This window comes from Triticum dicoccoides, chromosome 7A (assembly GCF_002162155.2).
Source record: "Triticum dicoccoides isolate Atlit2015 ecotype Zavitan chromosome 7A, WEW_v2.0, whole genome shotgun sequence".
Taxonomy (NCBI): domain Eukaryota; kingdom Viridiplantae; phylum Streptophyta; class Magnoliopsida; order Poales; family Poaceae; genus Triticum; species Triticum dicoccoides.
In genome coordinates, this window is record NC_041392.1 from 442,371,832 (window position 1) to 442,390,082 (window position 18,251).

At 43.8% G+C, this 18,251-nt stretch overlaps 1 protein-coding gene across 1 annotated transcript; it reads left to right on the forward strand.

Moving 5' to 3' along the window:
• The first annotated feature begins 4,876 nt into the window (after nucleotides 1-4,876).
• On the forward strand, nucleotides 4,877-7,251 carry LOC119330560. Its single transcript, XM_037603673.1, has 2 exons — nucleotides 4,877-5,121; nucleotides 6,463-7,251. Exons 1-2 carry the CDS (start codon nucleotides 5,040-5,042, stop codon nucleotides 7,038-7,040), a joined length of 660 nt encoding a protein of 219 aa, XP_037459570.1. The 5' UTR covers nucleotides 4,877-5,039; the 3' UTR covers nucleotides 7,041-7,251.
• Nucleotides 7,252-18,251: the final 11,000 nt, after the last annotated feature.

Consider the following 18,251-nt stretch of genomic DNA (forward strand, 5'->3'; position numbering starts at 1 on the left):
CTGCTTATATATTAGGCATCAAGATCTATAGAGATAGATCGAGACGCCTCATTGGTCTTTCACAGAGTACGTACCTTGACAAGATATTGAAGAAGTTCAAAATGGATCAGTCAAAGAAGGGGTTCTTGCTTGTATTGCAAGGTACGAGATTGAGCACGGCACAATGCCCGGCCACGGCAGAAGATAGAGAAAAGATGAGTGTCATCCCCTATGCCTCGGCCATAGGGTCTATCATGTATGCTATGATGTGTACCAGACCTGATGTAAACCTTGCCGTAAGTTTGGTAGGAAGGTACCAAAGTAATCCCGGCATGGAACACTGGACAACGGTCAAGAATATCCTGAAGTACCTGAAAAGGACTAAGGAAATGTTTCTCGTTTATGGAGGTGACGAAGAGCTCGTCGTAAAGGGTTACGTCGATGCTAGCTTCGACACAGATCTGGATGACTCTAAGTCACAAACCGGATACGTGTATATTTTGAATGGTGGGGCAGTAAGCTGGTGCAGTTGCAAGCAAAGAGTTGTGGCGGGATCTACATGTGAAGCGGAGTACATGGCAGCCTCGGAGGCAGCACAAGAAGCAGTCTGGGTGAAGGAGTTCATTACCGACCTAGGAGTCATACCCAATGCGTCGGGCCCGATGACTCTCTTCTGTGACAACACTGGAGCTATTGCCCTTGCCAAGGAGCCCAGGTTTCGGAAGACCAGGCATATCAAGCGTCGCTTCAACTCCATTCGTGAAAGTGTTCAAAATGGAGACATAGAGATTTGTAAAGTACATACGGACCTGAATGTAGCAGATCCGTTGACTAAACCTCTCCCTAGAGCAAAACATGATCAACACCAGAACTGCATGGGTGTTCGATTCATCACAATGTAACTAGAATATTGACTCTAGTGCAAGTGGGAGACTATTGGAAATATGCCCTAGAGGCAATAATAAAATGGTTATTATTATATTTCTTTGTTCATGATAATTGTCTATTGTTCATGCTATAATTGTGTTATCCGGAAATCATAATACATGTGTGAATACATAGACCACAACACGTCCCTAGTGAGCCTCTAGTTGACTAGCTCGTTGATCAAAAGATGGTCATGGTTTCCTGACTATGGACATTAGATGTCATTGATAACGGGATCACATCATTAGGAGAATGATGTGATGGACAAGACCCAATCCTAAGCATAGCTCAAAGATCGTGTAGTTCGTTTGTTGTAGCTTTTCTAAATGTCAAGTGTCATTTCCTTAGACCATGAGATTATGCAACTCCCGGACACTGTAGGAGTGCCTTGGGTGTGCCAAACGTCACAACGTAACTGGGTGACTATAAAGGTACATTACAGGTATCTCCAAAAGTGTCTGTTGGGTTGGCACGAATCGAGACTGGGATTTGTCACTCCGTATGACGGAGAGGTATCTCTGGGCCCACTCGGTAATGCATCATCATAATGAGCTCAACGTGATCAAGTGGTTGATCACGGGATCATGCATTACGGTACAAGTAAAGTGACTTGCCGGTAACGAGACTGAACAAGGTATTGGGATACCGACGATCGAGTCTCGGGCAAGTAACGTACCGATTGACAAAGGGAACTGTATACGAATTGATTGAATCCTCGACATCATGGTTCATACGATGAGATCATCGTGGAGCATGTGGGAGCCAACATGGGTATCCAGATCCCGCTGTTGGTTATTGACCGGAGAGTCGTCTCGGTCATGTCTGCATGTCTCCCGAACCCGTAGGGTCTACACACTTAAGGTTCGGTGACGCTAGGGTTGTTAGGAAGACTTGTATGTGATTACCGAATGCTGTTCGGAGTCCCGGATGAGATCCCGGACATCACGAGGAGTTCCGGAATGGTCCGGAGGTGAAGATTTATATGTAGGAAGTTGTCATACAGTCACCGGAAAGGTTCGGGGGCATATCGGTATTGTACCGGGGCCACCGGAGGGGTTCCAGGGGTCCACCGGGAGGGGCCATCTCTCTCGGAGGGCCTAATGGGCTGTAGAGGAAAGGGGAACCAGCCCTACATGGGCTGGCCACATCCCCCCCTTGGGCCCATGCGCCTAGGGTTGGGGAGGAAACCCTAAAGGGGGCGCCCCCCTTGCTTGGGGGGCAAGCCCCCTCCCCTTGGCCACCCCCCTCTAGATCTCATCTAGAGGAGGGGGGCCTTCCTCCTTCCCCTATAAATAGAGGGGAAAGGGGAGGGCTGCACACAACATCAAAGGCGCAGCCCCTCCCCTCCCCTACACCTCTCCTCCTCCGTAAGAGCTTGGCGAAGCCCTGCCGAAGTACTGCAGCTTCACCACCACCATGCCGTCGTGCTGCTGTTGGAGCCCTCTTCCTCAACCTCTCCCTCCTCCTTGCTGGATCAAGGCGCGGGAGACGTCCTTGCTCCATACTTGTGTTGAACGTGGAGGTGTCGTCCGTTTGGCGCTAGGATCTTCGGTGATTTGGATCACGACGAGTACGACTCCATCAACCCAATTCTCTTGAACGCTTCTGCTCGTGATCTACAAGGGTATGTAGATGCACTCCTCTCTCCCTCGTTGCTAGATGACTCCATAGACAGATCTTGGTGATGCGTAGAAAATTTTAAAATTCTGCTATGTTCCCCAACAAAGACACACCCAAAACTTCCTACACATGCATTTCTGCAGAAAGTAAAAGGGTAGAGATGGAAGATTGATCAAACGTAATGAAGACACAGTAGTTTTTGGTGTGGTTCCAATAGGTGGTGCTATCGTACGTCTATGTTGATGGAGACTTGAACCCACGGAGGGTAACGGCTGCGCGAGTCCATGGAGGGATCCACCCATGAAGGGTCCACAAAGAAGCAACATTGTCTATTCCACTATGGCTTACGTCCACGAAGGACTAGCCTCACTCGGGGTAGATCTGCACGAAATAGGCGATCTCGTTGCCCTTACAAACTCCTTGTTTCAGCTCCATAATATCTTGGAGGCTCCCAAGTGACACCTAACCAATCTAGGAGACACCACTCTCCAAAAGGTATGTCGATGATGAACTCATTGCTCTTGTGTTTCAAATGATAGTCTCCTCAACACTCAATCACTCTCTCGCAGATTTGGCTTGGGTAGGACAAGGATTGGAGTGGAAAGCAACTCAAGGAGGCTAGAAATCAAGGTTCAAATGGTTGGATTGGAATCTCTTGATCTCAACACATGAGTAGGTGGTTCTCTCTCTCAGAAAACGAATGGTGGAAGTGCAAATTCGTTCTGATGGCTCTCTTAGAGAGTAGGTGAGGGTGAAGGGGTATATACAGCCTTCACCCAAAATCCAACCGTCTCACATTTTTGACTCAATCCGGTGACACCGGTCCAAAAACTCGGTGCGACCGACCTGTGTAAAATATATGAACGTTGGGCTTTTCGGTGGGACCGAAGTGGAAATCTCGGACAGAATGAAATATGATAACCTAGGCAGGACTTTGTTTTGGTAGTTCTGATCAGTTCAACTTGGTGATTCCGAAGTGAACGAATTGGCTTACAGAAACTTGGTCACAACAACTAGGTGAGACTGATCGCAATCTCGATGAGACCAAAATTCTAGGGTTTGGCTCTGGCAGTGTATAGGATCAACTCGGTGGGTCCGGGACAGATGTTTTCGGTGGGACCGAGATGAAACTTTTTGGGTTTGGACATATGTGAAGTGAAGAAACTGTTTGAGGGTTTTGGAGCAATATCATCAAGCACTTGAGCAATTGAGTCATGATCAAAACCTCATCTCCTTAAAATAGTATTGGTTTTCCTATGAACTCAATGTGATCTCATATCACTGAACCAAAAATGTATAGTCTTGAAGCTTTTCCAATTTCATGCCCTTAGCATTTTGAAGGGGTCAACATCCTCATGTCCTTGACATGCCAAAGTTGAACTTTTCTGAAATACACTAGATAAAAGTATTAGTCCAACAATATTTATGTTGACATGAATTACCAAAAACCACCAAGGGAGCAAGTGTGCTTTCGGATACCATGTTGAAATAAAGAACGTGGACCAATTAGTATCTCGAGTCATAATTATTGGATTCGAGGTGTGTGGTATTTGGCATCCCCTTATCTAGAACTTTGGCTTTTCTTTCTCTCTCCCTAGGTGACTTGAGAAAGCCTTCCACCCCTCGATCTCCGCCGTCGAGCACGTGGATTTGCTTCCCCCTCCCCCCGTTTGCCGCTCCAGCAGCCAGTGGCGGGGAGAAGAATCCTGGTGTCTTGACTCCTACTAGTAGATAGGTAGGGTTTTAGTGCTCACATGGGCGTCGTTTGGATGGATGATGGTGCTCTTTCTTTGAGTCGGTCTTTCGGGTTCCGATCCTCCTTAATTTCGTCCATTGGGATGGACCTCTGACGTAGATTCCTGCCAGCTCCTTGGGGCGGCAAGGTTAGGGTTTCTCGCCGTGCATACGCAATGGCGATATTTGATGTTAGGTTCTTCACATCAATTTAAGGATTCAACATCGACGACTGCAACTTCAGGGCGCTGGTGCTTAGAGGCACGTGCACAAAGACTTCCCGGCTGTCCTCGACAAGGTCAGACCGACTCCAGTATGGGAGCAGCGACAGCGGCGCGTCGGCAGTAATGGTCGCTCGGTGGCCCATAGACCTCAATGTAGTTTTTATTATGCTTGATTGATGTGATTTGTATCGATGAATCTTTATAATAAATCTGATCCTTTTAGAAAAAAAGATATGTGTGTGGTATTTTATGCTCTCGTTTCAGTGCACAGATTTTTCGGGGTATCTTGGCGTCGGTGGACCGACCCGGTTGTTTATGGATAGCTGCCTTCTAACCGAAAATAGTCGGCGGGGGTATCTTGGCCAATCCGCACCAACCGGCACACACGGAGAGAGCGAGAGAGCAGAGCAGAGTGCGCGCAGAAGAAACTCGAGAAAGCATTTAAGAAGCGAGACCCCGCAGCAGATCGAACGGAAGTTGTCACCCAGCTCCACCAACTTCTTCCAGGCCAGCCAGCTCAGCTCTCCCACACACACTCGCTGTCAGATCCCGAGAATGGCGGTCGCCGCTCAGCCGCTGCTGGCCTCCGCGCTCCTCGCGCTCCTCCTCGCCGCCGTCTCCGCTGCCGATACTAAGAGTACGTCTCTTACCGTCTCAATCTCACCCCTTGCACGATCGGTTCTGTGTTGCTGTCGCCTGCTGCATTTCCTTAATTTCTGCTTTTCCTACTGAGGGTGCACTCCGGTTGCCGACCAGGTGTTTGGATCTGAGCTCTAGCTTCAGCTGTCCTGCGGCGCACGCAGACTCCGGCCTTGAGGTCTTCGTTCGGGTCGTCGAGCTCGTCGAACGCCATATCAGGGTCGGCATGGATCTCGAGCCCGGCCATCTGTTTCTGTTTGTTAGATATAGAATGACATGTTGGTGACAGTCTACTAATTGTTCTTGAAATCCAACTACTAGAAGCCTTTGTGAATTCAGAGTGTGTGGAAATCCAACGACACAACTGTTAATCCTTGTTATGTAACTCATCTACACATCACTTATAATACACTAACAAAAATGCGGAAATGTTGCTTAATTAGCGTCCTGGCAAAAAAAACATGGTTTCATTATGTTTTCCCTAGAAAATAAATTGCTCTTTAGTGTGCTCAGCACATCTATCAATCATTTTTACAAACTGTAGAACACCCAGGATTTTCTGCTGCTGTTTTTAGAATCCAGATCTGGTCATGTAATTTTTTTAAGGCTAAACGTAGTTCCCCGTCAGATCGTTATGTTTTGTCTTGTTTGTGAACATGCAAAAGCTTTGCATGTTGATGTATCAGAATAAGAAATGTGCAACCAAACAGTAGGTCTCCGGCAACCAACAACATCCCAACCATCACAAATGACGATGTCTGTGGAACCTATTGGCTATCCCCAAATCAGCCATATCGTTGATCCTGTCATTGTAGCTCTGTACTTCTCAGCTTATCTTGTAATCTACGTGTATTCTGCTCCCTCCTGATATGCAAACAGAGTCTGTGCCTTCCCTTTGGGCATTTGGCCTTGGGTGTACTGGCCTGATTTTGAAATGATCAAGTAACATTGCGAAGGCCGCTGATTGTTAATGATTCTTTATAGTGCTTGTATTCCTAGCGTGTACCTATTTGTGTCCGCATACTGTGAACTAGCTCTGATTTTTAGTTGCTTATCTATCATTTTTGTCCTGCAGAAGGTAGTTGCTTTACTATAGAGAACTAATAATCCAATCTAAGTAAAAATCTCTGAAATTAGCTTAAGGCCCAAGCTACAAGATACTATATTGCTAACTTAGATGAGAAAGTTTCAAATCGAGAGGTCACATCCAACCTTTCCCAAACTTGGTGCTGGGTTGCTCATGTATTGTACGTAGATAACACACACCACCTCTTGCACAACTGAATGCTGGAATTTGTAGTATTCCTCAAATGACATCCTTGAATTATCTCATTTACAGATAACCCTGCCGATGAGCTTGTGAGCTTGATCAACTCCAACCGTACCGCCAGCAAGGCATCAAATCTTGCTGACAATCAAGGTCTTGGATGCATTGCTCTGCAGTACATAAAAGCATATAAGGGTCAGTGCGACCAGGTGGGTGGAAACAAGAAGCCTGTGGATTCCAGTTTCATTGACACATTTGCCCCAAATTGTGGTGTCCAAGCTGCAAGCCTTGCCAAGATCACTGGGAGGCTCCTGGCGTGCCAGCCAAGCTACCCGCCTCCAGCGCAGGCCTTCGACATGCTCATTGCTGATGAGAGGAGCCTCCAGGTACTGCATAGCAAGAACCACACAGAGGTGGGGGCGGCTGTCACCGGCACTTCTGGCGGCGGTCCGTATTTCTGGTGTGTCTTGTTCAGCAATGGGAAGGCCAACTCGAGCTTCACGGTAGAAGGGGGAGTTCCCAAGACTGCACATCCTGGATGCTTCAGCGGCAACAATGACGAGTGCAGTGGTGCCATTTCGACCGGTGTGGGTGCATGGACACTGGTGTCGGCCACTCTTTTTGCTCTGGCTGGCGCCTTTACTTTGTGAGCTTGTGCAGAGATGCATCGGCGCACCGTTCTTTTGCCAATTTTCAGATCTGGTAGAGCACACTAGTTGCAGTGTCTCTACTTTACCACAATTCTTTTGCTCCTTTTTAGCAGGTGATTTCTGTAAGGACTAAAAGGATTATGGTTTTCAACATTTGTGACGAGTTTACCTGTGCAGGTTGTTAATGCATTTGGTGTAACCGTTGGAGTTTCGCAGTATTTTTTATAGGAAGGCCATCATGCCTAGCTTAACTTTACCCAAATGATAAGTGACACACGTGTGGCATGAAGTAACACCGACCTGACGTTTTTATAACTAAAATTGCCATTAAAAAAACCAAAAAACCGAGACTTGCCATCCAAACAGAAAGTTGGTATGCTTCACAATTAAAGTTGCCATTCCCGAATAACTAAATTTGCCATCCAAAAATGTCAGGGCGGAATTGCTTCGTGTCAGATACTTATCAGGGTCCTTTTACCCAAATGATAACTTAAACAAAACTTACACCGTCCACAGATTAGCAAATAAGCAGCTAGGGGATCATTGTCCCAATTATAACGTCGGAGCTAAATCCGGCAATCTCTCGGTAGGGTATCCTAGCTAGGCGATTAGGCTGGATGGTAACACGAGGCAAGACTTTACCTAGGTCCGGGCCTTCACGGTCGAGATAATTGAAGGAAATATGCCCTAAAGGCAATAATAAAGTTGTTATTTATATTTCCTTATATCATGATAAATGTTTATTATTCGTGCTAGAATTGTATTAACCGAAAACTTAGTACATGTGTGAATACATAGACAAACAGAGTGTCACTAGTTTGCCTCTACTTGACTAGCTAGTTGATCAATCATGGTTATGTTTCCTAACCATAGACATGAGTTGTCATTTGATTAACGGGATCACATCACTAGAGAATGATATGATTGACTTGACCCATCCGTTAGCTTAGCACGATGATCATTTAATTTGTTGCTATTGCTTTCTCCATAACTTATACATGTTCGTATGACTATGAGATCATACAACTCCCGAATAGCAGAGGAACACTTTGTGTGCTACCAAACGTCACAACGTAACTGGGTGATTATAAAGGTGCTCTACAGGTGTCTCCGATCGTGTTTGTTGAGTTGGCATAGATTGAGATTAGGATTTGTCACTCCGATTGTCGGAGAGGTATCTCTGGGCCCGCACACCACTATAAGCTTTGCAAGCAATGTGACTAATGAGTTAGTTGCGGGATGATGCATTACGGAACGAGTAAAGAGACTTGCCGGTAACGAGATTGAACTAGGTATTGAGATACCGATGATCGAATCTCGGGCAAGTAACATACCAATGACAAAGGGAACAACGTATGTTGTTATGCGGTTTGGCCGATAAAGATCTTCGTAGAATATGTAGGAGCCAATATGAGCATCCAGGTTCCGCTATTGGTTATTGACCGGAGACATGTCTCGGTCATGTTTACATAGTTCTCGAACCCGTAGGGTCCGCACGCTTAAGGTTCGGTGACGAGCGGTATTATGAGTTTATGTGTTTTGATATACCGAAGATAGTTCGGAGTCCCGAATGTGATCATGGACATGACGAGGAGTCCCGAAATGGTCGAGACATAAAGATTGATATATTGGACGGCTATATTCAGACACCGGAAGTGTTCCGGATGATTTCGGAGAAAACCGGAGTACCGGAGGGTTACCGGAACCCCCTGGAGAACTAATGGGCCACATGGGCCTTAGTGGAGAGAGAGAGGGCCAGCCAGGGCAGGCCGCGCGCCCCCTCCCTCTCTGGTCCGAATTGGACTAGGGAAGGGGGGGGGGCGCCCCCCTTTCCTTCTCGCTCTCCTCCTTCCTTTCCCACTCCTAGTCGTGAAGGTAGTTCGGAGTTTATATGTTTTGATGTACCGAAGGTAGTTCGAAGTCCCAGATATGATCATGGAAATGACGAAGAGTCTCAAAATGGTCGAGATATAAAGATTGATATATTGAAAGCCTACATTTGGACATCGGAAGAGTTCCGGGTGAAACCGGGATTTTACCGAAGTGCCGGAGGGGTTACTGGACCCCCCCCCCGGGGGGGGTTAATGGGCCTTATTGGGCCCTAGTGGAGAGAGAGAGGGGCCGGCCAGGGCAGGCCGCGCGCCCCCTCCCCCTCTGGTCTGAATTGGACTAGGAGAGGGGGGGTGGCGCCCCCTTTCCTTCTCCTTCTCCCCCTTCCTTTCCCCCTCCTGGTAGGAGTAGGAAAGAGGGGGATCCTGCTCCTACTAGGAGGAGGATTCCTCCTCCTGGCACGCCCTCTAGGCCAGCCGGCCTCCCCCTTTCTCCTTTATATACGGGGGCAGGGGGCACCTCTAGACACACAAGTTGATCATTGATCTCTCTCAGCCGTGTGCGGTGCCCCCCTCCACCATAATCCACCTCAGTCATACTGTAGCGGTGCTTAGGCGAAACCCTGGAACGGTAGCTTCATCAACATCGTCACCACGCCGTCATGTTGACGAAACTCTTCCCCGAGCTCTACTGGATCGTGAGTTCGTGGGACGTCACCGAGATGAATGTGTGCTGAACGCGGAGGTGCCGTACGTTTAGTACTGAGGGTCGGTCAATTGTGAAGACGTACAACTACATCAACCGCATTGTCATAACGCTTCCGCTTAACGGTCTACGAGGGTACGTGGACGACACTCTCCCCTCTCGTTGCTATGCATCACCATGATCTTGCATGTGCGTAGGAGTTTTTTTGAAATTACTACGTTCCCCAACAGTGGCATCCGAGCCAGGTTATTGCGTAGATGTTATATGCACGAGTAGAACACAAGTGAGTTGTGGGCGATACAAATCATACTGCTTACCAGCATGTCATACTTTGGTTCGGCGGTATTGTTGGATGAAGCGGCCCGGACTGACATTACACGTACGCTTACGCGAGACTGGTTCTACCGACGTGCTTTGCACACAGGTGGCTGGCGGGTGTCAGTTTCTCCAACTTTAGTTGAACCAAGTGTGGCTACGCACGGTCCTTGAGAAGGTTAAAACAGCACTAACTTGACGAACTATCGTTGTGGTTTTAATGCGTAGGTAAGAACGGTTCTTGCTCAGCCCGTAGCAGCCACGTAAAACTTGCAACAACAAAGTAGAGGACGTCTAACTTGTTTTTGCAGGGCATGTTGTGATGTGGTATGGTCAAGACATGATGCTATATTTATTGTATGAGATTATCATGTTTTGTAACAGAGTTATCGGCAACTGGCAGGAGCCATATGATTGTCACTTTATTGTATGCCATGCAATCGCCTTATAATTGCTTTACTTTATCACTAAGCGGTAGCGATAGTCGTAGAAGCAATAGTTGGCGAGACGACAATGATGCTATGATGGAGATCAAGGTGTTGCGCCGGTGACGATGGTGATCATGACAGTGCTTTGGAGATGGAGATCAAAGGCACAAGATGATGATGACCATATCATATCACTTATATTAATTGCATGTGATGTTTATCCTTTATGCATCTTATTCTGCTTTGTTTGACGGTAGCATTATAAGATGATCTCTCACTAAATTTCAAGGTAAAAGTGTTCTCCCTGAGTATGCACCGTTGCCAAAGTTCGTCGTGCCGAGACACCACGTGATGATCGGGTGTGATAAGCTCAACGTTCATCTACAATGGGTGTAAGACAGTTTTACACACGCAGAATACTCGGGTTAAACTTGGCGAGCCTAGCATATGCAGATATGGCCTCGGAACACTGAGACCGAAAGGTCGAGCGTGAATCATATAGTAGATATGATCAACATAGTGATGTTCACCTTTGAAAACTACTCCATTTCACATGATGATCGGTTATGGTTTAGTTGATATGGATCACGTGATCACTTAGATGATTAGAGGGATGTCTATCTAAGTGGGAGTTCTTAAGTAATATGATTAATTGAACTTAAATTTATTATGAACTTAGTACCTAATAGTATTTTTTTTGTCTATGTTATTATAGATAGATGGCCCGTGCTGTTGTTCCATTGAATTTTAATGCGTTCCTTGAGAAAGCAAAGTTGAAAGATGATGGTAGCAATTACACGGACTGGGTCCGTAACTTGAGGATTATCCTCATTGCTGCACAGAAGAATTACGTCCTGGAAGCACCGCTGGGTGCCAAACCCGTTGCAGGAGCAACGCCAGATGTTATGAACGTCTGGCAGAGCAAAGCTGATGACTACTCAATAATTCAGTGTGCCATGCTTTACGGCTTAGAACTGGGACTTAAACGTCGTTTTGAACGTCATGGAGCATATGAGATGTTCCAAGAGTTGAAGTTAATATTTCAAGCAAATGCCCGGATTGAGATATATGAAGTCTCCAATAAGTTCTACAGCTGCAAGATGAAGTAGAATAGTTCTGTCAGTGAACATATATTTAGAATGTCTGGGTACCATAATCACTTGACTCAGCTGGGAGTTAATCTTCCGGTTGATAGTGTTCAATCACTGCCACCAAGCTACAAGAGTTTCGTGATGAACTATAATATGCAAGGGATGGATAAGACGATTCCCGAGCTCTTCGCAATGCTAAAGGCTGCGGAGGTAAAAATCAAGAAGGAGCATCAAGTGTTGATGGTCAACAAGACCACCAGTTTCAAGAAAAAGGGTAAAGGGAAGAAGAAAAGGAACTTCAAGAAGAACGGCAAACAAGTTGCTGCTTAAGAGAAGAAACCCAAGTCTGGACCTAAGCCTGAGACTGAGTGCTTCTACTGCAAAGGGACTGGTCACTGGAAGCGGAACTACCCCAAGTATTTGGTGGATAAGAAGGATGGCAAGGTGAACAAAGGTATATGTGATATACATGTTATTGATGTGTACCTTACTAGAGCTCGCAGTAGCACCTGGGTATTTGATACTGATTCTGTTGCTAATATTTGCAACTCAAAATAGGAACTACGGATTAAGCGAAGACTGGCTAAGGACGAGGTGACGATGCGTGTGGGAAATGGTTCCAAAGTCGATGTGATCGCCGTCGGCACACTACCTCTACATCTACCTTCGGGATTAGTTTTAGACCTAAATAATTGTTATTTGATGCCAGCGTTAAGCATGAACATTATATCTGGATCTTGTTTGATGCGAGACGGTTATTCATTTAAATATGAGAATAATGGTTGTTCTATTTATATGAGTAATATCTTTTATGGTCATGCACCCTTGAAGAGTGGTCTATTTGTGTTGAATCTCGATAGTAGTGATACACATATTCATAATGTTGAAGCCAAAAAATGTAGAGTTGATAATGATAGTGCAACTTATTTGTGGCACTGCCATTTGGGTCATATTGGTGTAAAGCGCATGAAGAAACTCCATACTGATGGACTTCTGGAATCACTTGATTATGAATCACTTGGTACTTGCGAACCATGCCTCATGGGCAAGATGACTAAAACGCCATTCTCCGGAACAATGGAGTGAGCAACAGATTTGTTGGAAATCGTACATACTGATGTATGTGGTCCGATGAATGTTGAGGCTCGTGGCGGGTATCATTATTTTCTCACCTTCACAGATGATTTGAGCAGATATGGGTATATCTACTTAATGAAACATTTGAAAAGTTCAAAGAATTTCAGAGTGAAGTGGAAAATCATCGTAATAAGAAAATAAAGTTTCTACGATCTGAGCGTGGAGGAGAATATTTGAGTTACGAGTTTGGTTTACATTTGAAACAATGTGGAATAGTTTCACAACTCACGCCACCCGGAACACCACAACGTAATGATGTGTCTGAATGTCGTAATCGTACTTTACTAGATATGGTGCAATCTATGATGTCTCTTACTGATTTACCGCTATCATTTTGGGGTTATACTTTAGAGACAACTACATTCACGTTAAATAGGGCACTATTGAAATCCGTTGAGACGACGCCTTATGAACTGTGGTTTGGCAAGAAACCAAAGTTGTCATTTCTTAAAGTTTGGGGCAGCAATGCTTATGTGAAAAAGTTTCAACCTGATAAGCTCGAACCCAAATCGGAGAAATGTGTCTTGATACGTCTCCAACGTATCTATAATTTTTGATTGCTCCATGCTATATTATCTACTGTTTTAGACATTATTGGGCTTTATTTTCCACTTTTATATTATTTTTGGGACTAACCTATTAACCGGAGGCCCATCCCAGAATTGCTGTTTTTTCCTGTTTTAGGGTTTCGAAGAAAAGGAATATCAAACGGAGTCCAAACAGAATGAAACCTTTGGAAACGTGATTTTCTCATCAGATAAGATCCAGGAGACTTGGACCCTCCGTCAAGAAAGCCACGAGGTGCTCACGAGGGTAGGGGCGCCCCCCTAGGGCGCGCCCCCTGCCTCGTGGGCCCCTCGAAGCTCCACAGACGTACTTCTTTCTCCTATATATATCCACGTACCCCCAAACGATCGGGGACGGAGCCAAAAACCTAATTCCACCGCCGCAACTTTCTATATCCACGAGATCCCATCTTGGGGCCTATTCCGGAGCTCCGTCGGAGGAGGCATCGATCACAGAGGGCTTCTACATCATCATCCAAGCCCCTCCGATGAAGTGTGAGTAGTTTACTTCAGACCTACGGGTCCATAGCTAGTAGCTAGATGGCTTCTTCTCTCTTTTTGGATCTCAATACAAACTTCTCCCCCTCTCTCGTGGAGATCTATTCGATGTAATCTTCTTTTTGTGGTGTGTTTGTTGAGATCGATGAATTGTGGGTTTATGATCAAGTCTATCTATGAATAATATTTGAATCTTCTCTGAATTCTTTTATGTATGATTGGTTATCTTTGCAAGTCTCTTCGAATTATCAGTTTGGTTTGGCCTACTAGATTGGTTGTTCTTGCCATGGGAGAAGTGCTTAGCTTTGGGTTCAATCTTACGGTGTCCTTTCCCAGTGACAGAAGGGGCAGCAAGGCATGTATGTATTGTTGCCATCGAGGATAACAAGATGGGTTTTTATCATATTGCATGAAACTATCCCTCTACATCATGTCATCTTGCTTAAGGCGTTACTCTGTTTTTAACTTAATACTCTAGATGCATGTTGGATAGCGATCGATGAGTGGAGTAATAGTAGTAGATGCAGAATCGTTTCGGTCTACTTGTCTCGGACGTGATGCCTATATACATGATCATACCTATATATTCTCATAACTATGCTCAATTCTGTCAATTGCTCAATAGTAATTTGTTCACCCACCGTAGAATACTTATGCTCTTGAGAGAAGCCACTAGTGAAACCTATGGCCCACGGGTCTCTTTCTCATCATATCAATCTCCATCACTTTATTATTGCTTTGCTTTTACTTTGCTTTTACTTTATTTATTTTGCATCTCTATACCAAAAATACCAAAAAATATTATTTATCATCTCTATCAGATCTCACTTTCGTAAGTGACCGTGAAGGGATTGACAACCCCTAAGCGCATTGGTTGCATTGAGCTATTGTTTTTGTGTAGGTACGAGGGACTCGAGCATAGCCTCCTACTGGATTGATACCTTGGTTCTCAAAAACTAAGGGAAATACTTACGCTACTTTGCGGCATCATCCCTTCCTCTTCGGGGAAATCCAACGCAATGCTCAAGAGGTAGCAAGAAGAATTTCTGGCGCCGTTGCCGAGGAGTCTGCGCAAAAGTCAAAATACCAAGTACCCATCACAACCCCTATCTCCCGCATTACATTATTTGCCATTGCCTCTCGTTTTCCTCTCCCCCACTTCACCCTTGCCATTTTATTCGCCCTCTCTCTCTATCCCCCTCTCTATTTGCATCTGTTGCCCATTTGCTCTTGTTTGCTCGTGTGTTGGATTGCTTGTTTGTCGCGATGGCTCAAGATAATACTAAATTGTGTGACTTCACCAATACCAATAATAACGATTTCCTTAGCACTCTGATTGCTCCTCTTACCGATGCTGAATCTTGTGAAATTAATACTGCTTTGTTGAATCTTGTCATGAAAGATCCGTTCTCCGGCCTTCCTAGTGAAGATGCCGCTACACATCTTAATAGCTTCGTTGATTTGTGTGACATGCAAAAGAAAAAAGATGTTGATAATGATATTGTTAAATTGAAGCTATTTCCTTTTTCGCTTAGAGATCGTGCTAAAGCTTGGTTTTCATCTTTGCCTAAAAATAGTATTGATTCATGGAACAAGTGCAAAGATGCTTTTATCTCTAAGTATTTTCCTCCCGCTAAGATCATCTCTCTTAGAAACGATATTATGAATTTTAAACAACTTGATCATGAACATGTTGCACAAGCTTGGGAGAGAATGAAATTAATGATACGTAATTGCCCTACTCATGGTTTGAATTTGTGGATGATTATACAAATTTTTTATGCCAGATTGAATTTTGCTTCTAGAAATCTTTTAGATTTGGCCGCGGGAGGCACTTTTATGGAAATCACTTTAGGAGAAGCTACTAAACTCCTAGATAATATTATGGTTAATTATTCTCAATGGCATACTGAAAGATCTACTAAAAAGGTGCATGCGATAGAAGAAATTAATGTTTTGAGTGGGAAGATGGATGAACTTATGAAATTATTTGCTAATAAGAGTGTTTCTTCTGATCCTAATGATGTGCCCTTGTCTACTTCGATTGGGAATAATAATGAATCTATGGATGTGAATTTTGTTGGTAGGAACAATTTTGGTAACAACGCGTATAGAGGAAATTTTAATCCTAGGCCTTACCCTAGTAATCCCTCTAATAATTATGGTAATTCCTAAAACAATGCTTATGGAAATTATAATAATATGCCCTCTAATTTTGAATCTAATATTAAAGAATTTATTTCTTCGCAAAAGAATTTTAATGCTATGATTGAAGAAAAATTACTTAAGATTGATGATTTGGCTAGGAACGTTGATAGAATTGCTCTTGATGTTGATTCTTTGAAACTTAGATCTATTCCACCTAAGCATGATATCAATGAGTCTCTCAAAGCCATGAGAATTTCCATTGACGAGTGCAAAGAAAGAGCCGCTAGGATGCGTGCTAAGAAAGATGCCTTTATAAAAGCGTGTTCTTCTAGTTCCTATGAAAATAATGATGAAGATCTAAAAGTTATTGATGTGTCCCCTATTAAATCTTTGTTTTGCAATATGAATCTTGATAATTATGGGACTGAATATGATCCACGTTTACGTAGAAGGCCTTCTAAGAATTCGGAATTTGTTGATCTTGATGCTAAATTTGATAAAAGTGGGATTGAAGAAACTAAAACCCTAGATGTTGCTAAACCCACTATTATGGTTTCAAGAAATTTAACTATGAAAATTGCTCTTTGATTGATTGTATTTCCTTGTTGCAATCCGTGCTAAAATCTCCTCACGCTTATAGTCAAAATAAAGCGTTTACTAAACATATCGTTGATGCCTTGATGCAATCTTATGAAGAAAAACTTGAATTGGAAGTTTCTATCCCTAGAAAACTTTATGATGAGTGGGAACCAACTATTAAAATTAAAATTAAAAATTATGAGTTTTATGCTTTGTGTGATTTGGGTGCTAGTGTCTCTACTATTCCCAAAACTTTGTGTGATTTACTAGATTTCCGTGATTTTGATGATTGCTATCTAAACTTGCATCTTGCGGATTCCACTATTAAGAAACCTATGGGAATAATTAATGATGTTCTTATTGTTGCTAATAGGAATTATGTGCCCGTAGATTTTATCGTTCTTGATATAGATTGCAATCCTTCTTGCCCTATTATTCTTGGTAGACCTTTCCTTAGAACGGTTGGTGCAATTATTGATATGAAGGAAGGGAATATTAGATTTCAATTTCCATTAAAAAAGGGCATGGAACACTTCCCTAGAAAAAAATAAAATTACCATATGAATCTATCATGAGAGACACTTATGGATTGCCTACCAAAGATGGCAATACCTAGATCTATTCTTGCTTGTTATGCCTAGCTAGGGGCGTTAAACGATAGCGCTTGTTGGGAGGCAACCCAATTTTATTTTTATTCCTTGCTTTTTGCTCCTGTTTAGTAATAAATAAATTATCTAGCCTCTATTTTGGTTGTGTTTTTTGTGTTTAATTAGTGTTTGTGCCAAGTAGAATCGTTGGGAAGACTTGGGGAAAGTCTTGTTGAACTTGCTGTAAAAAAACCAGAAACTTTAGCACACATGAGAACTGCTGTCATTTTTATTTGGAAAGTTCTATTTAGTTAATTATTTTTGCAGATGATTAATAGATAAATTCTCACGTCCAGCAATTTATTTTAGAATTTTTGGGGTTCCAGATCTTGCGCTAGCTACAGATTACTACAGACTGTTCTGTTTTTGACAGATTCTGATTTCGTGTGTTGTTTGCTTATTTTGATGAATCTATGGCTAGTAAAATAGTTTATAATCCATAGAGAAGTTGGAATATAGTAGGTTTAACACCCATATAAATAAAGAATGAGTTCATTACAGTACCTTGAAGTGGTCTTTTGTTTTCTTTCGCTAACGGAGCTCACGAGTTTTCTACCTTAAGTTTTGTGTTGTGAAGTTTTCAAGTTTTGGGTAAAGATTTGATGGATTATGGAACAAGGAGTGACAAGAGCCTAAGCTTGGGGATGCCCATGTCACCCCCAAGATAATCTAAGGACACCTAAAAGCCAAAGCTTGGGGATGCCCCGGAAGGCATCCCCTCTTTCGTCTACTTCTATCGGTAACTTTACTTGGAGCTATATTTTTATTCACCACATGATATGTGTTTTGCTTGGAGCGTCTTTTATGATTTGAGTTTTTGCTTATTAGTTTACCTCAATCATCCTTGATGATAGAGGCTAAGGTGTCCCGGTGTTTCGATGAGATGGTGGCTATCGTTTTCTGTGGGAGTCGACCTTGACGATCCGACTACGAACGTGCGAGACGTCGCGCCTTAGCAATTGCTAAACCAACTTCCGAGGGTTATTGACCACGCCGGAGCACGATCAACCTGACCGCGAGGGTCTGTTTCCTGCGAGCAAACGAAGAACAAGCAAGAAACTGAGATTGCAATCGGGATATTGCGAATATAAGATGAAAGCTTTATTGATCAAGGTGGGGTTCTGTGACGTCTTGGTCTGGTCGTTGGACACAAACGAAGTACGCGAAGTTGCAGCTATGGCGAACTTTTAATCTAAACAAAACCCAAAGTCTAAACGACGCCCTAAGGGCTGTATATATGGAGGAAGAGGGGGAATTTCGTGGCCCT

Excerpts from the sequence above, each read along its gene's own strand:
- LOC119330560 (XM_037603673.1), top strand. The coding sequence starts at position 5,040 with ATGGCGGTCGCCGCTCAGCCGCTGCTGGCCTCCGCGCTCCTCGCGCTC. Across the intron at positions 5,122-6,462 it reads CTCCGCTGCCGATACTAAGA|ATAACCCTGCCGATGAGCTT; the intron begins GTACGTCTCTTA and ends TCTCATTTACAG.